Here is a 26,744-nt window from a genome sequence, read left to right on the forward strand (position 1 = left end):
ACTTTATTCTGTATGGAAAGGGGAGATCTGAATCTTTCAGAGGAGAGGAGTGGCTTAATGAAATCCATTCATGGATCAACTGCTTATAGTGCGAGGACAGATTTGAAAAGGAGAGTTAGGGAGGGAGACCAGTATTTCAAACAGCTGCTTAGTATAGATAGGTTGTTGGGATACTTGTCTTAGAAATGAGCATTAAGAGAGATTGCCTGTGTTTTGAAGCCTTGCCTCTGTCCCCTCCCCGCAACTTTCCCTCCTATTCTGTCAGTAAGCCAGGGACAGTCCAGGAAGTGTATTTCACCACACGGCTAATGAGTGAGAGGATTTGGAAACCACAGGATCTGCTGCTACTTAATATAAAAATGTCTTTTCAACTCTTTCTCCGTCATGTCAGCAATCTTCCTTCCATTGCAGTGGGTTTCAGATCTGTGATAGTACACCGGATCCCAGGTAGGGGATTTACCCCCTCCTCCTCTTCCTTCCAGCAGGAACGTAGAATTCTGTGCCTTTTCTGAAGAATACTGGCAGCTTCTGAAGTTTTCCACTCTTTTTGGAGCAGATACAGGCAGCAAGTGCTGAGCTGGGAGTTAAGACAGAGTCAGGATTTGTTTACTTGTCAGGGAAACAGCCTTTCCATTTGTATATTTTATACGACATATAGGGGCAGGATTCAGGGTTTCAGGATTCTCTTGAATCTGTAATAGGAAGACTATTTACTATTTAGACCTTTCTCAATTGAAAATCACTGCTATACCCTCTAATGTAAATGTTTGGTTCTTCTATTTGCATTCTGGGGACTTCCTTAAAACCTCTGTTACTGTTTTCTAGCGTTCTATTGTAGCTACTATTGTTACATGATTTTATTTCTTGAAATTGGCTGATATGGAGCTATGAGAAATATTACTGATATGCACCATACATTTTAAAATTATTTAATTCAATAATTCAATGCAAGGCAATGTGTTAGTGTGGGGGTGAAGACAAAGCCAAGACCCTATACTCAAGGAGTACTGGTAGTAGATGTTATCAAGTATGTACATCTTTATTGCACAAAACAGGATATGATAAGTGCCATAAGAGAGCTAAAACAGATGGGATGTGAGGTCAGACTAAGGAGAATTAGTTCTTGCTATAGGAAATAGGAATGTTGTGTTTATAAAACAGGTGATATGGGCACTGGATCATGAAGGATGAGTAAGGTAAGTGAATTTCACCTGAAGGATATGGGAAATACCCTAGGTGAAGGGAGGGGTACAGTTATGATGGGGAGAAGAGAATGGGGAATGGTCCAGATTGGCTGGAGTGGAAGGCATTAGTGAGAGGCAGAACTGGACAGGTAGGTTGCTGTGAGACTATACAGTACCTTCATCACAGTTGAGACTTTACTTGGTAGACAATGAGGAGTCATTTGTGAAAGTTTTATGAGGAATATGTGCTATAATAAAATATGTACTTAGGAGGAATAATTTAGTAGCAGTGCTTCCCAACCTTTCCCACATCACAGCACACAGAAAATGATAAAATTTTCCTCACACTAGCATAAATTGGATGGGATCTGGAGCAGGAGGCTACTGGCCTGGGGTATTGGGCCATCCCAGTGGCTAAAGGGATCAAAAGGCCCACACATTAGGAAGCTCTGGTTTAGAAGGTAGCTTCCTTACCTAGTTTCTCCTTCCAAGTAAGAGGCTGTGATAATATCCACCTAACAGGTTGTGAGGGCCTAAATTAGGACAGCAGAGAAAGGAAGTGACTGATAAGAAGGAAGTGACTGATAGGCAAGAAGAGTTGAAGCATCAGTGCTGATGAAGACAGGTTCAAGCCAGAAGAAAAACGTGTGGGGTTGCCCATGATGGGTGGACTGGTAAAAATTTTTGCGAAAGATTTGCTTTATGCACCTTGCAAACTTCTGAACCCTAGTAATTTATACTGACCTCCCTAGATCCGTGGTCGGCAAACTGCGGCTCGCGAGCCACATGCAGCTCTTTGGCCCCTTGAGTGTGGCTCTTCCACAAAATACCACGGCCTGGGCAAGTCTATTTTGAAGAATTGGCGTTAGAAGAAGTTTAAGTTTAAAAAATTTGGCTCTCAAAAGAAATTTCAATCGTTGTACTGTTGATATTTGGCTCTGTTGACTAATGAGTTTGCCGACCACTGCCCTAGATCATCCCCTTAGCATCCTCTTTCTAGCCCTGAGTGGGTATTGTCAGCAGAATTTAACCACTTAGTGAATGTGAAGAGGAGTTCAAGGCCCACAGAGAGTTTGCAGCTAGGTGATTTAGCAGATGGGAAATTGGTTTGGTAGGGGGAAAGTGAAGAATTCTTGTTTGACATGTTGGGCCACTCGCAAAAAAATTGGTAAAATTAAGGGTCCAAGGAAGACTGGTGAGATTAAAGAGTAAAGGTCCAAGGTCAGACCTTAGGAACACATTCATGAGGTGATAAGGGGAAGAGGAGCCAATGAAGGGAATTAACATTTGAAAATTAGTACTGTCATTGTATTTGGTTATGATTATAGACATGAATGGGAGGTATTATTTTCCATTTATCCCCATTATCATTGTTTAGCATTAAAAAACCTATGGTTCAGAGTGATTAGTAACTTGCCCAAAGTGTCAGCTAGTAGTAGTAAAGCTGGCATAGCAAACAAGAGGGAACAGGAATGTTTGAAAAGTGCAATGTCTGGGAAGGCAACAGTTTAGAAAGGGGTTCACGGAGGTGTTGACCACAATATCAAGTACCATAGCAAGGTTGAAGAGCATGCTGTAGAGTACAGAACATACAGACACTTAATATTTTCTAAAACATAAAATGTTTTAAATTCATGAATCTCTATTTAGACAAATGTCCTATCAGGGTATTCAATTTAATTCTGCTTAAATACGAGGAGTAAAATACCTGACCTCAGTGAATTTATTTTAATCTAAGAGGAGAATAAGGCAAATATACATATATTAATAAAAATAGTAAGACAAATACTTGAAGGTTTCTTCCTCTAAGTTTTCAAAGCATCCTCTTTATACCTCTAATACTGTGGTTCTCAAATTTTAGTATGCCTAAGATACCTGCTTACCTACCCCAGAAACTCTGATTTATTAGGTCCAAAGTGGAGTCCATGAATCTGCATGTTAGCCAGAGAACCAGGTATTTCTGTTTCAAATAGTTCTCAGACTATACTTTGAGAAATAGTGCTCAAACAAAACACCGATTACAGTGTAAACGACCTCTTTATATGTCTGTTTACTAGGTCGTGAGTTCCTTTACATTAGGGCTCTAGTACTTTTTTATCCCTCAGCAGTGCCCAACACTTTGTTGACTGATCATTTTTTAAAAATATATTTTATTGATTTTTTTTACAGAAAGGAAGAGAGAGGGATAGAGAGCTAGAAACATCGATGAAAGAGAATCGTTGGTCAGCTGCCTCTTGCACAACTCCTACTGAGGATCTGCCGCAACCAAGGTACATGTCCTTGACGGGAATTGAACCTGGGACCTTTTAGTCCACAGGCCAACGCTCTATCCACTGAGCCAAACCAGTCAGGGCTGTTGATTGATCATTAAAAGTTACATAAATAGCCCTGGTCAGGTTGGCTCAGTTGGTTGGAGCATTGTCCCGTACACCAAAAGATTGTGGGTTTGATTCCCAGTCAGGGCACATACCTGGGCTGTGGGTTCCATCCCTGGTCAGGGCAACTGATGTTTCTCTCTCTCTTTCCTTCCCTTCCTTCCTCTCTCTGAAAATCAATGAAACATATCCTGGGGTAAGGCTTTAAAAAAAGCTACATGAATAATAGCTAACATTTTTTGAATATTTACAATTTCTAAAACTTTACATAACCCAATTCATTTATTATTTGTATCCTTAAGAGCAATAAGAATTATTATTCCCATCTTAGAAAGGAGGAAATAGCACAGAGAGGTTAATTATCTTGCTCAAGGCTATTTATTTGGAAAATAGTAGGCCAAGATTTGAACATTCTGGAGCCAGGCAGAGGCTGGGTCCACACTCTTAAGTATTACAGTATGCTGCCTCTTTAAAAAAAGGTGTTATTTAAAATAGACTTTGAACAATAGATGAAATTTCCTTAGGGATAGATTATTGGGAAGGGCATTCAGGGTAAAAGTAAATTTTATTTTGGAAATCAGGAACTAGTCGGGTTTGACTGAATTATTACATATGGCAAAGCAGGTTTCATGTGCTTTAAACTAAATTAAAAAAAATCTTTATTGATTAAAGTATTACATATGTCTCCTTTTCCCCCCACTGACCTTTCCCCAGCCACTCCCACCCCCCAGCACATGCCTTCACCCCTCTAGTGTCTGTGTCCATTGGTTAGGCCAGGGGTCCTCAAACTTTTTAAACAGGGGGCCAGTTCACTGTCCCTCAGACCATTAGAGGGCCGGACTATAGTTTAAAAAAAATACTATGAACAAATTCCTATGCACACTGCACATATCTTATTTTGAAGTAAAAAAACAAAACGGGAACAAATACAATATTTAAAATGAAGAACAAGTAAAGTTAAATCAACAAAGTTACCAGTATGGCCTGCTTTTGGCTAATGAGATGGTCAATGTCCGGTTCCATATTTGTCACTGCTAGTCGTAACAAGTGATGCAAGTGTGCATCAGTTAGTCTAGATCTGGTTGGAGATTTCAGATGTTTCATTCTGGAAAAAGTCTGTTCACAGACATAAGTGCTGCCAAAGATGGTTGCCATTTTGAGTGCATGGTTCCTGAGATTAGGATATGTCTCAGAGGGGAGAAATGCATAGAAATTAGGAAGGCTGCTTGACTTGAATGCGTCTTTCAGAGAGTCACAATTCTGCAGTTCAGCCAGTTCCATTTGGTAAATTGTATCCACATTTTCAATGTCAATAGAAAATGGGTTACGGAAAAGCTGTATGTCCTGTTCATGGAGATGAAGCTCTTTAAATCTAAATTGGAACTTCTTTTGCAACTTATCCAGTGAATCCACACATGTTTTGTTTGGGAATGCAACCAATGGTTTTTCCGCTAACAGATTTTGAGTTGTGGGGAGATGGCAGAAATTTTTCTCCTTCACTTGTTTGATGAGGAGGCCTAATTTTACTTCAAATGCTTTCACATGTGATTGCATATCACAGATGAGCTTCCCCTTTCCTTGAAGTTGCACATTGAAACTGTTGAGTAGCTCTGTTACATCTGTCAGAAAGGCAAGGTGCCATTTCCATTCTGCATCATTGAGCTCTGGTACTTCTTTGTTTTTTGAAAGCAGAAAAGCTGTAATCTGTGGAAGTAAGTCATAGAAATGTTTCAAAACTCTCCCTCGATTCAGCCAACGAACTTCTGTGTGGTACAGAACATCTTCATAGGCAACATTTAGCTCAGACAGAAATTCCTGAAATTGTCTGTGGTTTAGTGCATTAGCTCTAATGAAGTTAACACAAGATACCACAATTTTCATAACAGAGTCCCACTTCAGTGATTTACCACACAGCGCTTGTTGGTTGATGAGGCAGTGTATGGCTATTGGATGAGAATGGTTATGTTTGTCCATCTCTTGGTTAATGCAAGCAATTACTCCTTTCTTAGACCCCACCATGCTAGGAGCACCATCAGTTGTCATACTGGCTAGTTTAGCCCAGTCCAGCTCCAAACCATTCACAGTTTGGCAAACCTTTTCATAGATATCCTCTCCTGTAGTTGTTCCTTTGATGCTTTGCAGTGCAGCAAGCTCTTCTGTGACTTCGAAATAGTCATTCATCCCACGAATAAAAATTAGAAGTTGTGCAGAATCACGAACATCATTACTTTCGTCGAGTGCCAAGGAAAAACAGGAAAGTTTTTTTTTTTCGGAGTTTTGCAAATGCTGATGCAAATTGTCTCCCATTTCTTCAATCCTTCGTGTAATTGTAGGTCCTGAAAGACTCACTGTACTAAATAAATCGGTCTTCTCTGGACACATCTGTTTGGCAACAGAAAGAAGGCATTCTTTAACAAATTTCCCCTCCACGAATGGTCTGCCAGTGCACGCTATTAGCTTGGCAACCTGAAAACTTGCTCGCAGTGATGAAATATTTAGCTGCTTCTGCTTCATAAAAGTATTTTGCTGAGTTGTCAATGTATTTTTCAGTTTTAATATTTTATCTTTGCTCACTTCTCCGACCAAACAATCATATTTATCTTTATGTTGAGTTTGATAGTGTTGACGCAAATTGCATTCTTTGAACACAGACACTATATTCTGGCATATCAAACACACAGCTCTTTCCTTGTTCTGCATGAAAAAGTAATCATAAGTCCACTGTTCTTTGAATATCCTACACTCCAAGTCAATTTTTCTTTTTCTTGATATCATTGTTTCCTAGGGATTCCAAATTGCTATTAGTAAAATACCAATATATATATACAGCACTACAAAAACAATATACCAGCAATAACTTTGCCCACACAGAGACATATAGACTGCACTGCCCATCAATGCAGTCTGATCAGTGTCCATCAATGTAGCCTTGACAGTTCACATCATTTCAGCCTCACCAGTGCCCATATTGGTGGAACTCCGCTTTTACCTCAGGCTCACACTGGTGCGGTGTGGGAACCGGCATGATTACAGAGCCGTTCCTCCACCACCTTTCCAGTTCACACTACCCTGTGCAAACCGCACTGCGATCTGTGAACTCGCACAGGAATCTGATCGCATGGGTGAGAAGACCCATGCAATCAGATTCCACTGCAGGAAAAAAGAAGGCACGTATGCCTTTTTTCTTCCGAATCTAATGGGAGTTCAGCCATACAAGCATCTGGCTGAACTCGCACTGCTCAGAGATAGCAACAGTGTGAACCGGGGCTTACAGAGCACACAACATACAACATCATACACAACTGAATAGCAATCAAAATATAAATGCACTTACTGTCAATTAAATTGGGTTTCCTACTCCTCGGCTGTCTGCAGAGTCAGATTAAGTTCCCATGGGGCCCTAGGCAGATTACCATTTTGGGGCCCCCATGCGATAACACTGAGCACTGACCATTTGCATTAACACTGACCGCTGACCATTTGCGATAACACTGACCACTGACAATTTGCATTAACACTGACCGCTGACCATTTGCATTAACACTGAGCACTTACAATTATCATTACCACTGAGCACTGACTATTTGCATTACCTCTGAGCGCTGACCATTTGCATTACCTCTGAGCACTGACAATTTGCATTAGCACTGAGCGCTGACTATTTGCGTTATCACTGTGATGCAACCCCCCTAGAAATCACCCCCAACCAACTAACCAACTTTAAAAAAAAAAAGGCTCTCCTAACTTAAAAAAGGCTCTCCTAACTTCAAAAAAAGGCGCCCCCATCTCCAAAAAAAAGACCTCCTAACTTCAGAAAAAAAAGGCCCCCCTTAACCCAAAAAAAGGCCCTACTAACTGCAAAAAAAAAAAAAAAAAAAAAGACCTCCTAACTTCAAAAAAAAAAAAAAATCCTAACTTGTTCTTACTTCAGTCCTCAGGCAGCAGCAGGCTCTGCACAGGCAAGCTCGTGACTCGTCCGATCACACCCGAGACTGAGAGGAGGAGTCGAGAGACAGAGAGAAGGAGGGGAGTCGGAGAGTGCGGTGCACATTCCACACATGCGCACTGCGGGCCCAAGACAAGTCGGCTGCTAAGCAGGACAGGCAGCGGCGGCAAAAACACCGGGCGGGCCGGATAAATGTCCTCGGTGGGCTGCATGTGGCCCGTGGGCCGTAGTTTGAGGACCCTTGGGTTAGGCTTATATGCATGCATACAAATCCTTTGGTTGATCTCTTCCCCCTTCCCCGCAGCTTCCCCTGCGTTCCCTCTGAGGTTTGACCATCTGTTTGATGCTTCTCTGTCTCTGGATTCATGTTTGTTCATCAGTTTATGTTGTTGATTATATTCTGCAAATGAGTGAGATCATGTGATATTTATCTTTCTTCTACTGGCTTATTTCACTTAGCATAATGCTCTCCAGCTCCATCCATGCTGTTGCAAATGGTAAGAGTTTCCTCCTTTTTTACAGCAGCATAGTATTCCATTGTGCAGATGTACCACCGTTTTTTTGGTTTGTTTTGTTTTGTTTTTGTTTTTAAATTTCTGCATTTAAATTTCTGGTTATTCTTTTTTTTTTTTAATAAATCTTTATTCAGATTATTACAATTATTTCTCCGTTTTCCCCCCATAGCTCCCCTCCATCCAGTTCCCACCCCACCTTCTGCCCTTACCTACCCCCCACTGTCCTCATCCATAGGTGTATGATTTTTGTCCAGTCACTTCATGAACCCCCCCATACCCCTTTCCCCCTGAGAATTATCAGTCCACTCCCTTTCTATGCCCCTGATTCTATTATATTCACCAGATTATTCTGTTCCTCAGGTTTTTAATTCACTTGATTTTTAGGTTCACTTGGTGATAGATATGTATTTGTTGTTCATAATTTTTCTCTTTACTTTTTTCTTCTTCCTCTTCTTTAAGAATACCTTTCAGCATTTCATATAATACTGGTTTGGTGGTGATGAACTCCTTTAGCTTTTTCTTATCTGTGAAGCTCTTTATCTTCCCTTCAATTCTGAATGATAGCTTTGCTGGGTAGAGTAATCTTGGTTGTAGGTTCTTGCTATTCATCACATTGAAAATTTCTTGCCACTCCGTCTGGCCTGCATAGTTTCTGTTGAGAAATCAGCTGACAGTCGTATGGGTGCTCCCTTGTAGGTAATTAACTCTTTTTCTCTTGCTGCTTTTAATATTCTCTCTTTGTCTTTTGCTCTTGGCATTTTAATTATAATGTGTCTTGGTGTGGTCCTCTTTGGACTCCTTTTGTTTGGGGTTCTGTGCGCTTCCTGGACTTGTAAGTCTATTTCTTTCACCAGGTGGGGTAAGTTTTCTGTCATTATTTCTTCAAATAGGTTTTCAGTATCTTGCTCTCTCTCTTCTTCTGGCACCCCCATATTTCTGATGTTGGTACGCTTGAAGTTGTCCCAGAGGCTTCTTACACTATCTTCAACTTTCTGGATTTTTTTTTTTGCTTTTTGCTTTTTCGGTTGAGTGTTTTTTGCTTCTTTGTGTTTCAATTCTTTGACTTGATTTTTGTGTTCCTCTTGTCTGTTTTTGGGTCTCTGTATAATATTTTTTATTTCAGTCAGTGTATGTTTAATTTCTAGTTGGTCCTTTTTCATGTCTTCGAGGGTCTCATTATATTTATCGGCCTTTTCTAGGATATTCTTAAAAAGCCTTATAACCGTGGTTTTGAATTCTATATCCAGTCGTTTGTTTTCCTCCATTTCTTTCGTTTGTGATCTGATTCTTTGACGCTGCATTTTCACTGCTTCCCTGAGTTGGTAAGGTAGATTTGTGTGCTAGGTTTCCAATATGGCCCAGTGGGTCTGCCTCCCCACTTAACCTGAGGTGGACACTCTTGGTGCACCCCTTTGTGGACTGTGTGTACAGCCTTGTTGTAAGTAAGTCTTGATTGTTGTTGGTATCACTGGGAAGAATTGACCTCCAGGCCAGTTGGCTGTAAGGATCAGCTATGTCTATGCTGGGAGAAGTTCGGTGCTGGAGACAGCCTTATAGGATTAGACTTGCCAAATTGCAATAGCCTCTGTGCTCAGCTTGGATGGGGTGGAGTCTCAGCCTTGGCTTCCTGTCAGCCTTACCCTTGCATGCACGTGCGCGCCTTCAGACCTCCACCTTCCCTGGCTCCTGAGTCTCTGCCCGAGAGTCCAGACTCCCCCCACAAGAGCGTGGGTCCCCAGGGGCTCGCCTGGAACCGGGGTTCAGTGCAGTCAGAACTGGGGCCCAGTGGAGTCAGGAACCTCCGACTCCCTTTCACTAGGGAAAGCCTGTGGCAACCTCCGCAGCCTTTGTGTGCACTGGCGTGCGCGCGCGCGCACTTTCAGTCCTCCGCCTTCCCTGGCTCCCGAGTCTCTGCCCAAGAGTCCAGACTCCCCCCGTAAGAGCATGGGTCCCCAGGGGCTCACCTGGAACTGGGGTTCAGTGCAGTCAGAACTGCGGTTCAGTGCGGTCGGGGGCTTCCTTCCCCCTTCCGCCAGAGAAAGTCAGCCAGGCTCTCAGCCGCCCTTCCTCTCTGTGCGCACAAAGACCCTTTGCCGTACCTCCAATTCTCTCTGAGCTTTTCTCTTTCCTTCTAGTTGTAGAATTTTCATTCAGCCAGCTTTCCTGTGGTTCTGGATTGTGTCTGTTCTGTCTTTTAGTTGTAGTTTTGAAACTGTTGTGCGAGGCAACAGTTTAGGTGCTTACCTATGCCGCCATCTTGGTTTCTCCTCTCTGTACCACCGTTTTTTAATCCATTCATCTGTTGATGGGCACTTAGGCTTTTTCCAAATCTTAGCTATGGTAAATTGTGCTGCTATGAACATAGGGGTGCATATATCCTTTCTGATAGGTTGTTTCTGTAAACTAAATTTTTGAAAGATTTGAAAGAAATGGGATAATAGATGTAATACTGCAAAAGAGTTTGCTAGAAGAATGCAAATCTCACTTCGGAGGAATAGTGTCCCCATGTGTTATTCTAGTTTAGATTTTTATATCACTATTTCAGTTTCATGAAATAAAATAAAGGACTGCGTTTTAAAGTACCTAGTAAGTTATATATTTGGCCACCCCTCTGTGTGAGGCAATGCTGCCTTGTGAACACTAAGTAAGTATGAAATAATAGGAACAATTTTCAGCTCTTTGTTATATAATAACTAGAGGCCCAGTGCACAAAATTCATGCATGGGGGGGTCCCCTCAGCCCAGCTTGCACCCTCTCCAATTCGGGACCCCTCGGGAGATGTCCAACTGCCGGTTTAGGCCCAGGGATTGGGCCTAAACCGGCAGTTGGACATCCCTCTCACAATCCTGGACTGCTGGCTCCTAATTGCTCACCTGCCTGCCTGCCTGGTTGCCCCTACCTGCTCCCCCTCCCCCCACCTCAGGCCTGATCACCCCTCACTGCCTCTGCGTGCAGGCCTGATTGCCCCTAACTGCCCCCTGCTGCCGGCCAGGTTGCCCCCAACTGCACCCCCCCGCCGGCCTGGTCATCCCTAACTGCCCCACCTCCCGCCAGCCTGGTCACCTCTTACTGCCCCCTCTGCTGGCCTGGTCGCCCCTAACTGCACCCGCACCAGCCTGGTCGCCCCTAACTGCCCTGCCCCCGCTGGCCTGGTCGCCCCTAACTGCCCCCCCTCGCACCAGCCTGGTTGCTCCCAACTGCCCCCCCGCCAGCCTGGTCACCTCTCACAGCCCCCCCCCCCCCCACTGGCCTGGTTGCCCCACACAGCCTGCTGTTCAGTCATTTGGTCGTCCCTCACTAACCCCCCCTGCCGGCCTGGTCATAGGCAGCCATCTTGTGAGGATGTGAGAGTTAATTTGCATATCACCTCTTTATTATATAGGATAATTTTTTTCTCGTGGTTTATGAACTTCAGGTAATTTTAGACTAGGAATCACTGCATAGTTTGGTTTATGACAACTTTCTCCTAGAAAATGCCATGTACATTCATGTGTACATTAAAATAGAAGAAATTAAATTGTAGATCCTACTAAATGTTCCATAAATCCCTATGACATTTTTGGGATTACATTCTGGTGTATATGAAGTACTGAGGTCAATGTAATTATGATAATATTGAATGGTGGTCATTCTATATAATAAAGAGGTAATATGCAAATTGACCATCACTCCAAAACACAAGATGGCCATCCCCATGTGGTCAATGATGGCTGTCTCCATGTGGACACAAGATAGCCGCCACAAAATGGCCAGCAGGAAAGGGCAGTTGTGGGCGATCAGGCCTGCAGGGGAAGGCAGTTAGGGGTAACCCAGGCCTGCAGAGGAGGGCAGTTGGGGGGGACCAGGCCTGCAGGGGAGGGCAGTTGAGAGCGACCAGGCCTGCAGGGGAGGGGAGTTGGGGGTGACCAGGCCTGCATGGGAGGGCAATTAGGGGCAATCGGGCTGGCAGGGGAGGGAAGTTAGGGGCGACCAGGCTGGCAAGGGAGGGAAGTTAGGGGTGACAGGGCCAGCAGAGGAGGGCATTTGGGGGCAATCAGGCCTTCAGGGGAGGACAGTTAGGGGCAATCAGGGTGGCAAGGGAGCAACTAGGCATTGATCAGGCTGGCAGGGGAGTGGTTAGGGGGTGATCAGGCTGGCAGTCAGGCAGCGGTTGGGAGCCAGCAGTCCTGGATTGTGAGAGGGATGTCCAACTGCCCGTTTAGACCCAATCCCACAACGGGCAGTCAGACATCCCTCGAGGGGTCCCAGATTGGAGAGGGTGCAGGCTGGGATGAGCCCCCCCCCCCCCCCATGTGCATGAATTTTGTGCACTGGGCCTCTAGTTTTTATCATAATAATGAGGTTGCTATTAGTCCATCTTGGGTTAGATTCCACCTTATAGAAAGATGAGCATTGTTCACTATGAGAAATGATAATAACTAAAGTCCTGAGTTAATTCTCAAGCAGATTTGTACTGCAAGAATACAAAAAGGATTGTCAAAAAATGGAGAATCAAAGAATTGAACTGAGAATGAGGAAGGAGAGGGAGGGATTTGGAGACTATATTTGGTGTTGGTTCAACATTTCCCTGACCAGGAGGGAGAAATAGGCATGTTTATAGAAGATTGGTAAATATTTGTTGTACTTTTGATGTCCTCTTCACAGTTTTGAAGAAGTACGTGGACAATAGTCATCAGACAAAAGCTGTCTCCCATAAGCAGGAGAGTCTTCCCTGTATTGCACCCCTATTAGCCACAGTGGAGGAGACTCCACAGACCATCTCTGCCGAAGTCCGAGGACATTTCCCCAAGTGGCTCAATGGCTCTCTACTTCGAATTGGACCTGGGAAGTTTGAGTTTGGGAAGGACAAGTAAGCCTTGAATTTTGGAAGAATTTGGATTTCTTAGCATGAACTTGTTCTATGTAATATGCGTTAATATCTGCTTCCTCTCTGAGGCTAACATTGCTGTGCAATCTCTTCGGCTCCAGATGAGGAAACTAGCCTATAGGGAAAGAAATGGAGACTTACTTCTGTTTAAAATGCTGACATATTTACTCAGTAGGTATAATGAATTGGAAGTTCTTTGAAGGTTTATGCCAAAAGAGAAGTGTCAGAAACTGTGCCGAGCTCTACTTCACCACAAGTTCCTGAAGGAAGGAACAGTGTCTTCACTTCAGAAGTGCCCTCACCCAGTGCCTCCCAGACACGTTGGCTCTTTCAGTTCCTCAAACCAGTCATGTTTATTTTTGCTCAGGGTCTTCACTTTGGCTAGGCCATCTCTCTTCCAAAGTCTGATTCTTATCATTCAGATATCAGCTTTCAGATATTCAGATATTCAGATTTCATGTCGTTTGAGCCTTCCCTGATTTCCCAATCTAAAAATGCTGTTTTTTTATTATATGACTTATAACAGGTATTTTAATTATTTGCTTAGCACTATCAATGTTGTTTTTTGTTTATTTATTAGCTATGTTTCTCCACTAGAAAGTAAGTTCCATGGGGGCAGAGACTTTTTCTTGTTCACCCCATATGCCCAATATCTAGGATAGTGCCCTGCACTTAAATAGCACTCAATAAATATATGTAAATAAATGAAAAAAAAAACACACCCCAATAACTCTTTAGTGTATCATTTCTCTGTGTGTCTACTAGGCACATGAAGTGATGTGAAAAAACCCGTATAGGCAGGAGGGAATCTGCTTTGCTTTAAACATTTTTAAGTATTAGAAAATTTTTTTCATTTAAAAGTTTTGATCTTTATGAAAGTTTTTAAAATATTGAAGAGAGTGGAGAAATGTATGTATCACATCCTCTGTTAACACTTTGATGTATTTCTTGCTAGTCTTCCCATTTTTATAGGTTTGTATTAAACAATTACAATATATAATATGTAGAATTTTTCTGTGGCGATAAAATTGACAAGTAACATTATATTAGTTTCAGATGTATAGCATAATGATTTAATATTTGTTTATATAGTGAAATGATCACCACAATAAGTTGTTAACAGCCATAACATATAGTTACAAACATTTTCTTTTCTTGTGATGAGGACTTACTCTCTTAGCAACTTTCAAATATGCAATACAGTATTATTAACCATAGTTACCATGCTGTACATTATCTCCCCATGACTTATTTATTTTATAACTGGACTAGAGGCCTGGTGCATGAAATTTATGCATGTGGGAGGGAGGGTCCCTCAGCCCGGTCTGCACCCTCTCCAATCTGGGACCCCTTGGGGGATGTCTGACTGCTGGTTTAGGCCCAACCCCGCAGTCGGACATCCCTCTTGCAATCTGGGACCACTGGCTCCTAACTGCTCACCTGCCTGCCTGCCTGATTGCCCCTAACCTCTCTGCCTGTCTGCCTGATTGCCCTAACTGCTCTCCCCTGCTGGCCTGATCACCCCTAACTGCCTCTGCCTCTGCCCTGCCACCCTGGCTTTGTCTGGAAGGATGTCCAGAAGACGTCCAGTCTAATTAGCATATTACCCTTTTATTAGTATAGATGTTTGTACCTTTTGACCACCTTCACCCATTTTGTTCCCCATACCTCTTGCAACTACCAATAAGTCCTCTGTATCTATGGACTTGGTTTTTGTTTGTTTGTTTATTTTTTGTTTTAGATTCCACATATAAGTGAGATCATATGGTATTTGTCTTTCTCTATTTTTCTCTATCTGACTTACTTTACTCAGCATAATGACTTCAAGGTCCATCCATGTTATCACAAATGGCAAGAATTCCTTCTTTTTATGGCTGAATAATATGCCATTATATATGTATATATAATATATGTATATGATATGTATGTACACACACATACACACATAACACATATATATATTATATATACCACATTTTCTTTACCCATTTATCTATTGATGGACACTTAGGTTATTTCCCTACCTTCGCTATTGTAAATAATGCTTCAATGAACACGAGGGTGCATATATCTTTTTGAGTTAGTGTTTTTGTTTACTTAAGAAAAATGTCCACAAGTGGTATTGCTGAATCACATGATAGTTCTATTTTTATTTTTCTGATGAGCCTCTGTACTTTTTTCCATATTGGCTAGGCCAATTTACATTCCACAACAGTGCACAAAACTTTTCTCCATATTCTTGCCAAAGCTTTCTATTTCTTGTCTTTTTCATAATATCTAGTTTAATATATGTGAGATGATATCTCATTGTGGTTTTGAGATAGTTCCCTGATGATTAATGATGCTGAGCACCTTTTCATTGTATCTGTTGGTTATCTGTATGTCTTCTCTTCCTTTGGGAAAATGTCTATTCAGGTCTGCTCAATTGTGTGTGTGTGTGTGTGTGTGTGTGTGTGTGCATGTGTGTGTATTATTAACCAATTTTTTAAACCTGGTTTCAAAAACTTCACACTATCATCAGCCTTTTTATCCATGCTGTTATGAAATCTGAATGACAATTATTATTATATTATTATTATTATTATTTAATCCTTACTCGAGGATATTTTTCCATTGACTTTTAGAGAGAGTGGAAGAGAGAGGGAAAGACAGAGAGAAATATCTACATGAGAGAAACGCATTGATTGGTTGCCTCCTGCATGCACCCCGACCAGGGCCTGGGCCGGGGAGGAGCCTGCAACTGACGTACATGCTCTTGACTGGAATTGAATTGGGGACCCTTTGGTCTGCAGGCGATGATGCTCTATCCACTGAGCCAAACCGGCTAGGGTTGAATGACAGTTATTACTATTATTTTAAAGTAATTATTTATTGTTGAAAATATTACCTATATCCCCCTTTTTCCCCCATTGACCCCCTCCCCATCACAGGCCTTTAGCACCCTATTGTCTGTGTCCATGGGTTATGCATATAGTATATGCATACAAGGTCTTTAGTTGATTACCTCCCACCCATCCACCCACCGTCCCCTGCCTTCCCTCTGGGATTCCATGAACTGTTCCATGCTTTGATGTCTCTGGATCCATTCCCTTCATCAGTTTATTTTGTTACTTAGATTCCACATGTGAGTCAGATCATGTGATACTTATCTTTCTCACTTAGCATGATATTCTCCAGATCCCTCCATGCTGTCTCAAAGGGAAAGAGATCCTTCTTTTTTACTGCTGTATAGTATTCCATGGTATAAATGTACCACTTCTTTTTTATCCACTCGTCTACTGATGGGCACTTGGGCTGTTTCCAGATCTTAGCTATTATATGTTGTGCTGCTATGAACATAGGAGTGCATACATTCTTTCTGATTGATGTTTGGGTTTCTTAGGATATATTCCTAGGTGTGGGATCACTGGATCAAATGGAAGTTACATATTTAATTTTTTGAGGAAACTCCATACTGTTTTCTATAATGGTTGCACAGTCTGCATTCCCACCAGCATTGCACTAGGTTTCCTTTTTCGCCAGCTATTGTCATTTGTTGATTTGTTGATGGTAGCTATTCTGACAGGTGTGAGATGGTACCTCATTGGAATGACAATTATTTTTAATAGCTGGATGATATTCTAGAAACTATGACTTTTATTTTTATTATTTATTTGTTTATTTTTGTTAATCCTCACCAGAGAATATTTTTCCATTGATTTTTAGAGAAAGTGGAAGGGAGGGGGAGAGACAGAGAGAGAATCATCGATGTGAGAGACACATTGATTGGTTGCTTCCTGCACATGCCCTGGCCAGGGCTGGGACAAGAATCTGAGACCCTTCAGTCTGCAGGCCTATGATCTAGCCACTGAGCCAAACTGGCTGGCGCTAGAAACCATGACCTTTAAAAAATGTGATAAAATACACATAATATAAAATTTATCATCTTAACTATTTTTATTTATTTATTTTTTATTGATCTTAGAGAGAAGAAGGGAAGGGGGAGAGAGAGAGAGAAAAACATTAATCAGCTGCCTCCCACATGTGCCCTTACTGGGAATTGAACCCACTACATTTTGGTGTATGGGACGACACTCCAATCAACTGAGCCACACTGGCCAGGGCACCATCTTAATTATTTTTAAGTGTACAGTTCAGTAGCATTAAGTACATTCACATTGATGCTTTCATCACCACCATCCATACACTTTTTATCTTGCAAAACTGAAACTCTGTATCCATTAAACAATAACTTTCTTTTTCCACCCAAGCCCCTGGTTACCTTTATCCATTTTACTTTCTGTTAGCTATACCTTTCTTATGGGCTTGGTGGGAATTTGATTATGGTCCAACTGTACTTTCTTAGCTGTTGCTGGAAACATATCAAGAATTAGGTGCATGTTCAAGATATATTTCTTAATATTGCAGATATTTTAATTTGCTGAACCTGTTATATCTTGTCTTCACTGATAGACATATTATGATAGTGCTAAAAGGCAATAAAATGCAATGGTCCCTCACCTCAACAGCTGCTACAAGAAGCCCTTAAGAAGTTACTTTAGGAAAACCAAGATGGCGGCATAGGTAAACACCTAAACTGCTGCCTCGCACAACAATTTCAAAACTACAACTAAAAGACAGAACGGACACCATCCAGAACCGCAGGAAAGCTGACTGAGTGAAAATTCTACAACTAGAAGGATAGAGAAAAGCCCACAGAGAATTGGAGGTACGGCAAAGGGGCTTTGTGCGCGCAGAGAGGAAGGGCGGCTGAGAGCCTGGCTGACTTTCTCTGGCGGAAGGGGGAAGGGAGCCCCCGACCGAACTGAACCCCGGTTCTGACTGCACTGAAACCCTGTTCCGGGCGAGCCCCTGGGGACCCACGCTCTTGTGGGGGGAGTCTGGACTCTCGAGCGGAGACTCAGGAGCCGGGGAAGGCGGAGGACTGAAAGTCCGCTCGCGCCAGTGCGCACAAAGGCTGCGGAGGCTGCCACAGGCATTCACTAGCGGAAGGGAGTGAGAGGCTCCTGACGGCACTGAACCTCAGTTCTGACTGAAGTGAGCCCCAGTTCTGACTGCAGTGAACCCCAGTTCCAGGCGAGCCCCTGGGGACCCACGCTCTTGTGGGGGGAGTCTGGACTCTCGGGCGGAGAATCGGGAGCCGGGAAGGCAGAGGACTGAAGGCACACACGTGCGCGCAAGGGCAAGGCTGACGGGAAGCCAAGACTGAGACTCCACCCCATCCAAGCTGAGCACAGAGGCTATTGCAATTTGGCAAGTCTAATCCTATAAGGCTGTCTCCAGCACCGGACTTCTCCCAGCATAGACACAGCTGATCCTTACAGCCAACTGGCCTGGAGGTCAATTCTTCCCAGTTACACCAACAACAATCAAGACTTAATTACAACAAGGCTGTACACACAGTCCACAAAGGGGTGCACCAAGAGTGTCCACCTCAGGTTAACTGGGGAGGCAGACCCACTAGGCCAAATTGGAAACCTAGCACACAAATCTACCAACCCAGGGAAGCAGTGAAAATGCGGCGTCTAAGAATCAGATCACAAACAAAAGAAATGGAGGAAAACAAACGACTGGACATAGAATTCAAAACCACAGTTATAAGGCTTTTTAAGAATATCCTAGAAAAGGCCGATAAATATAACGAGACCCTCGAAGATATGAAAAAGGACCAACTAGAAATTAAACATACACTGAATGAAATAAAAAATATTATACAGAGACCCAAAAACAGACAAGAGGAACACAAAAATCAAGTCAAAGAATTGAAATACAAAGAAGCAAAAAACACTCAACCGAAAAAGCAAAAAGCAAAAAAAAAAATCCAAAAAGTTGAAGATAATGTAAGAAGACTCTGGGACAACTTCAAGCGTACCAACATCAGAATTATGGGGGTGCCAGAAGAAGAGAGAGAGCAAGATACTGAAAACCTATTTGAAGAAATAATGACCGAAAACTTCCCCCACCTGGTGAAAGAAATAGACTTACAAGTCCAGGAAGCCCACAGAACCCCAAACAAAAGGAATCCAAAGAGGACTACACCAAGACACATCATAATTAAAATGCCAAGAGCAAAAGACAAAGAGAGAATATTAAAAGCAGCAAGAGAAAAACAGTTAATTACCTACAAGGGAGCACCCATACGACTGTCAGCTGACTTTTCAACAGAAACTATGCAGGCCAGACGGGAGTGGCAAGAAATTTTCAATGTGATGAGTAGCAAGAACCTACAACCAAGATTACTCTACCCAGCAAAGCTATCATTCAGAATTGAAGGGCAGATAAAGAGTTTCACAGACAAGAAAAAGCTAAAGGAGTTCATCACCACCAAACCAGTATTATATGAAATGCTGAAAGGTATTCTTAAAGAAGAGGAAGAAGAAAAAAGGAAAGATAAAAATTATGAACAACAAATACATATCTATCAACAAGTGAACCTAAAAATCAAGTAAATTAAAAACCTGAGGAACAGAATAATCTGGTGAATATAATAGAATCAGGGGCATAGAAAGGGAGTGAACTGATAATTCTCAGGGGGAAAGGGGTATGGGGGGGTTCATGAAGAGACTGGACAAAAATCATACACCTATGGATGAGGACAGTGGGGGGTAGGTAAGGGCAGAAGGTGGGGTGGGAAATGGGTGGAGGGGAGCTATGGGGGAAAAAAGGAGAAATAATTGTAATAATCTGAATAAAGATTTATTTAATAAAAAAAAAAAAAAAAAAAAGAAGTTACTTTAGGTGCCTGGGGTGGAGACTGGGGGGAAGGGGGGACGGGGCTGGGGTTAGGGAGGTGGTTTGGAGATAGAGAAAAAGAGAGTGAGTGAGCTGGCTATAGATACCCACTCTGCCCCTAACCAGGGAAGCTCCGATTTTCCCTGTTTTACATATTTAGATTTCATACAAGCTGTAATTTGAAAAAAAAATTATGAGGAAAAAAGGAAGAGGTGGAGGAGGAGGAGGAGGAGGAGGAGGAGGAGGAGGAGGAGGAGGAGAAAAATGAAACTACTGGTTCAGTCCCCACAGAGAAACAGCTTCTTGCAAAAAGCATATGGTATTTCATCTGCTAAGAAATAGCTCTAGTAAATTTTAAAACCAAGTAGCAGAGCTACCCAGACCTAGGCCTTCACTACAGGCCTCTTTTAAGATAACATCTTTGTCGGGGAAGTCGGTGGTGTGGCTGGTCCTCATGAGTTTCTACTTTGTCGTTTAAATCAATTTTTTCGGAGCCAGCAGTAGGCATTTATAGCAAGAATAGAGTCTTGCCCTCCCCTTGGGTGAAAAGTACAGATATCTTCAGGTTAAAGAGGAGACTAACTGAGACTTAGTTTAGTGGTTGGCTCCCCAGATTAGACTAAAGGGAGGGGAGAAAAACTAGTCATTGTAACCCTCAACCTGTGGATAAGAATAGGCCACTCAGCTGTGAATCTGTGATCTCTCTGTTAGATGCCATTTAATAGGCCTCTGTCAGCATGCGGACATGGTAGTGACATGACAAAGGACATGCTTCAATTAAAATTTTTGTTAATGATTTCATTGAAGGCACACTTATCGGTCTTTTAAGTTACATAAATCTGGGCAGAATAGTAAATATCCTCAGCATTTCCATATCTACCACTTTCTTGGAATGACTTCAGGATCCATGATGAAGATAGTCAAGTCCAGTTCCTTGACCATCCCCACAGCAATGATTATCCCCCTCTGTGGCGCCACAACAATGCCACATAGTGAGGCGGTATCCTTGAACTTACTGCACAGAATTGCCCTGCCCTTGAAACCTTGAACTTTGAAAGTCTACTCTCTGCTTAACATCCCAATCTCCACATCCTCCATTCCCATTAAACTTATGTTGAGGAGCATCAAGTTCTTTACTCTTCTCTGTCCTCTCAGTTTATCAGCTCTCCTTAATTTCTTATATCCGGTGCAGATTCCACAATCAGTCACTTCAAGTGCACTCTCACCACCATCCTCACTTCCTGGTGATTGCGGTTTTTCCTCTGACTAATTCCAGTCCTAGGTTAGCCATATTGGTTTCCTCCACTCATCCCGCAGGCCTGCTGTGCACTTCTAGAGGAAATCACATAGCCTTGCTGATTGATTTAATGACACAATTATGATTTCCAGGCCTATTGAGTCCTTGGTGCCATTGTTCTTTCCAGTCTCCCACAGGGGTCCTTTCTGGAAGCCTCTTCCATTCTCCCCATTCCTTTCACTCTCAGAAGATAAACTGCCTACTTCATAATGAATAAAGGGGCATTTATTTAGATTTTGGGCTCCTTCAACTTCCTTCTTCCCCACCTCCACATTCCCTAAGTCTGTACCTAGTTTTAGGTATATATTCCTGCCTCCTCACAATCAGAGCAGAAAGTGGCCTCTTCCTCTCTGGAACCTTGCTGCATCATTCACACCCCTCCCCTTGTATCTGTTTCTCCTTCACTAACCCCACACCTCTGCCAACAAGTGTCCTGTCATCCTAAAACACCCTCATTCTCTATTCCCCTTCCTCTCCAGCTACCCTGTCTCCTCCCCTCACTGCTGGTTTTATGCTCTCTGAGGTCTTCTCAGTTCACTGCCATCTGACTTTTAACCCCACCACTCTACAGCATCTGTTCTCAAAGGTTATCAAAGCCTGGTAATTATTAAATGAAATGGGCTTCTTAGTCCTCAGCTGGACGGTTGTATAGCATTTGATCTAACTGACCACCTGTCTTAAAATTCTCTCATCCCTGGATTCCCATATTTCCTCTGCCCTCTGGTCACATGTCCTAGAATCATTTTTTGTTGTTGCTCATTTCACTTCACTTGTTTCTTTAGTGTTGCTATATCCCATCCTCTGCACTGAATATTCTCTTCTTTTCTCTCATTGTATGCTTTCTTTGGTATTGTAGAAATAATATATTCTTTGGAGTATGGTGCAGTGGGTTCAAATCCCATTTTCATGAGTTATCAGCACTATGATCTTGACCAAGGTTTCCCATATGGGAAATGGGGCCAATAATATCAATTTTAATGGCTGGGTATGAAGAGTAAAGGAGACAGGCATATAAAGTGTCTCTTTCAATAGCTGACAAAAATTGCCAGTTAGTACATTTTTAATCTTTTCTTTCCCTTTCGTGCCGTGTCCTCACTCCCTTTCCTGCCAAATAACTTCTTGTAGTTCACTTGTAAGCCAAGGATTTGGAGTCAGCATTGAGTTCAGGTTCTTGTTCTGAGAGTTAGCAGCCTTGTGACCCTAGGGTTTTTGTTGTTCTGAACCTTGGTTTCCATTTGTGTGACATGAGAAAGATAGTTTCTCACAGGATTAATGTGTGTGTGAGTGTGTGAGTGTGTGTGTGTATGTGTGTGTGAGAGAGAGAGAGAGAAAGAGAGAGAGAGAGAGAGAGAGAGAGAGAGAGAGAGAGAGAGAGAGAGAGAGAATATGAAAAGATGTGGTGAAGTCCTTAGCACAGTTCCTGGTGTGTAGTCAGTGCTCAGTAGATGGTAGTTATTATGTCTCACTCACACCTATGGCTATACCTATCACACACACATACTCTCTAACATGTACCTCCCACCTTGCTCCCATCTCTTGTGCTCTAGACATGTATTTTGCCAACTGGCTTTTTTATGTTTTACGAAGAGCTCAGACTCTTATTCAAAACCAAACTATTTCTTTTTTCCAATATTTGCTCTTCACGTTTTCCCTTTCTCAGTTCATGTATCATCATCAGCCAGTCATTCAGGCATGACTTTTTGGAGCCTCTCTTTTTGTCACTGCCCACATCCTGTCATTCCCCTCTGATTTGTTTCTGGAATTGGTGCTTTTCTAACTATGCTGCTTCGATTTAGGCTCCCATCTTCTCTCACTGGAATTGTTGCCTCGTCTCCTTGTTGCCTGGTTTCTTTAGATCTGGATGCTCCTCTTTCTATCCCCATGTTCTCCTCTGTGTCCGGAGTGACTTTTCTAAGATGCGGGTCTCACAGTTTCACTCTCTTTTTTCAAAGCTCCAGGCTTTCCTGCTGAAGATCTTAAGCCCTAAGTCTAAGTGCTGGTAGGTCTTGTGCTGACCTATTTCTCCACCCTCATTGCCTGCCACTGATGGCTCTGCCCACACAGTAATTTATTAACTGGCTATTCCTCCAAGATACCATATGCCTTCACAGCTTTGTTTCTTTCTTTCTTTCTTTCTTTCTTTCTTTCTTTCTTTCTTTCTTTCTTTCTTTCTTTCTTTCTTCCTTCCTTCCTTCCTTCCTTCCTTCCTTCCTTCCTTCCTTCCTTCCTTCCTTCCTTTCCTTCCTTCCTTCCTTCCTTCCTTCCTTCCTTCCTTCCTTCCTTCCTTCCTTCCTTCCTTCCTCCCTCCCTCCCTCCCTCCCTCCCTTCCTCTCTCTCTCTCCTGTTCCTAGGATGCCCTTCTCTTCTTGGTGGCCTCGAAAACATCCTTAACAAACCAGCCAAATGTTTTGAGCCTTTTGATCCCTTCTGACCCCAACATCCTTCCATCCTGTTGTTCCTTCTGTGCATGAATAGCATTTTTCAAATTTCCCAATGCTGCAGCAATCACTTCGTGCCATAGTTATTTACGTGCCTGTAAGTGCTGGGTTTGGCACAGTTCCTGGCTGTGTTTGTTGATGTGAATAAATGAATGCATGAAAGGACAGGGTCTGCAGGGGTTTTGGGAGATGGAATCTAAAAAGTTGAGCACTTCTAGAGGAAATCATTATTAAATGTAAATATGGATGAGGAAAACAAATTTTACAAGCGCAATGATGAAAGAGATGTGGTTTAACAGCAGAAGGTTTTAAAAATTTCTTAGGGATTTTGGTTGACACTCAATGTGGGTCAAAAATATGAGATTATAACAAAGAAAACTAAGAAGGAAAGAAAAGAATATGAAATATCTTAAGTGAGAAAGCTAAGTGTCTGGCTTTATAACCAAAATATTTTGTGTTTGGTTCTACATATTGTGGTTTTACATATTCTTGCTACATTTAGACCAGAATAGCAAGAATTATTGAAACTTTGGTTTTTAATATTTTTGAAAAATATTGCCAAAATAGAAAAACTACTAGCTCACATGATAAAGAAAAAGGGAGAAAGCACAAATGCACAAATATAAGAAATGACAAAGAGAAACTGTTGAAACAGATTAAAAATTTTCAGGCCTTTATGCAAATACATATGAAAATCTTAATGAAATAGCTAGTTTCTCAGGGAAATACAGATGATCAAAATTGATAGAGATAGAAAATTTAAACCAATCAAATTTTTTTAGAGGAAAAAGAGCAACTTATTAAGGAACTATTTCTCAAAAAAAGCACCAGGCCCAGTTTATTTCACAGGGAAATTCTCCTAAACTTTCAAATATTAGATAATCCCAATGCTCCAAACATTACTTTAGAGAATTGAAAATGAAGGGAAGCTACCCATTTCTTTTTATGAAGCAAGGATAGTTTTGATGTCTATACACTATAAAGATGGTGCAAAAAAGAAAACCATTGCCTGGTTGGCATGGCTCAGTGGTTGAGCATTGACCTATGGACCAGGAGGTCACAGTTCGATTCCTGTCAGGGCACATATCCGGGTTGTGGGCTCAGTCCCCAGTGTGGGACATGCAGGAGTCAGCCAGTCAATGATTTTCTCTCATCCTTGATGCTTCTCTCTCTCTTTCCTTCTCTGAAATAAATAAAAATACATTAAGAAAGAAAACCATTATTTATTCATATTTTTATGAATATCCTTGAAAAAGTACAAAATATATAGTGCTACCATAGAACTAATAAATATTTTATTAATAAATAGAATCCAACACTACATTAAAAATATAATTCACTAGGTAGGATTAATTCTAAGAATGCAAGATAGGTTCTTTATTATCTCTTATTATCATATCCATATTATTAGAAACTAGAGGCCTGGTGCATGAAATTTGTGCACAGGGTTGTGTGTCCCTCAGCCCAGCCTGCACCCTCTCCAATCTGGGACCCTTCAACGGATGTCTGACTAAATGGGCAGTTGGACATCCCTCTCACAATTCAGGACTGCTGGCTCCCAACTGCTCGCCTGCCTACCTTCCTGATTGCCCCTAACTGCTTCTGCCTGCCAGCCTAATCACCTCCTAACCATTCCCCTGCCAGCCTGATTGATGCCTAACTGCTCCCCTGCCAGCCTGTTTGCCCCTAACTGCCCTCCTCTGCAGGCCTGGTCCCCCCCAACTGCTCTCCCCTGCAGGCCTGGGTCCCCCCCAGCTGCCCTCCCCTGTAGGCCCGGTCGCCCCCAACTTCCCTCCTCTGCCAGCCTCGTCACCCCCAACTGCCCTCCCTTGCAGGCCTGGTCCCTCCCAACTGCCCTCCCCTGCTGACCTGATTGCCCCAACTGCCCCCCCTTGCAGGCTTGGTCCCTCCCAATTGTCCTCCCCTGCTGGCCATCTTGTGGCGGCCATCTTGTGTCCGCATGGGGTCAGTCTTCTTTGACCACATGGGGGCAGCTATCTTGTGTGTTGGAGTGATGGCCAATTTGCATATTATTCTTTTATTAGATAGGATAGAGGCCTGGTACATGGAGGGGGGACCAGACAGTTTGCCCTGAAGGGTATCCTGGATCAGGGTGGGGGTTTCCTTGGGGCATGGGGCGGCCTGGGCGAGGGGCCTGTGGTGGTTTGCAGGTTGGCCATGCCCCCTGGAGACCCAAGCGGAGGCCCTGGTATCTGGGATTTATTTATCTTCTATAATTGAAACTTTGTAGCCTTGAGTGGAGCCAAGCCTCCTGCTCTCTCCATGGCCGTAGCCATCTTGGTTGGGTTAATTTGCATACCTGCTCCTGATTGGCTGGTGGGCGTGGCTTGTGGGTGTAGCGGAGGTACAGTCAATTTGCATATTACTCTTTTATTAGATAGGATCCCTTAATATTATATGCCATATTAATAGGTTTCAGGAAAACTAATCATGGGATTATCTCCATAAATTCTGACAAAATTTTTGTCAAAATTCAACATCCATTCCTCATAACAATATTCAAGAAAATAGAACTTGATGAATACTTTAACTTATATCTATACACACATATACTTACACATATTTTTATATATACATATGTTTATATAAGTATTGTGTGTCTGAATATATATATATATATATATTCATGTTACAAGCATTTTTCTAAGGCAGGAACAAGGCAGGGATAGTCATCATCTTCACTGATATTCTACTAGATGTAACCAATACAGTTAGACTAAAGAAATTGATTATAGGCCCAAGGCTTAGTAAAATAAAACTATCTTTCTTTGTGGTTGATATCATGGTAAACCTGGAAAACCATAGAGAATCAACGACTAACTCAAACAATGGAAGGTAAGGTAACAGTATGTAAAATTAACATATTGAAATCAATAACTGTCATATAAATAAACTATAGCAAGTTAGGGGACATACTGGTAAGAAAAAACCCTCAAATACAATAACAACAAAAAACATTAAATACTTAAAAATGAACGTAATAAGAAATGTGCAAATTAAAAAACTTCTGAAAGGCACAATTAAATGGAAAGACATCTTCTGTCCTTGAATAGGATGAGTCAACATCATAAAGATATAAGTTCTTCATAAATTAATTTTTAAAATTTGATATAATCTTAATAAAAATTCCAACAGTTTTTTAAAGAAGTTAAACAAATTGATACTAAAGTTAATATGGAAAAATAAATATGCAAGAACATCAAGAAAACACAAGAGAATTTTCAGTGGTGGGATTACCTCTACCATACATTAAAATATACTATAAAGCCTCTATAATTAAAACTTTATGATATCGGTGCATGAATAGACAAATAGTGATTTAGACCAGAAAGCCCAGACATAGATCCAAGAACTTACGGAAATGTAGTT

General features: G+C 42.1%; 1 protein-coding gene across 1 annotated transcript in view; it reads left to right on the forward strand.

Moving 5' to 3' along the window:
* Positions 1-359: 359 nt before the first annotated feature.
* BCO2 (beta-carotene oxygenase 2) overlaps positions 360-26,744 on the forward strand; it is a gene marked incomplete at its 5' end in the record, with an annotated part of 50,464 nt that continues 24,079 nt past the window's right edge. Inside the window, 2 exon segments of the mRNA XM_080641818.1 lie at positions 360-447; positions 12,665-12,869. Of these exon segments, the coding sequence (XP_080497944.1) occupies positions 360-447; positions 12,665-12,869 (293 nt within the window).

The sequence above is a fragment of the Plecotus auritus genome, assembly GCF_963455305.1.
Source record: "Plecotus auritus genome assembly, chromosome: 9".
Classification (NCBI taxonomy): Eukaryota; Metazoa; Chordata; class Mammalia; order Chiroptera; family Vespertilionidae; genus Plecotus; species Plecotus auritus.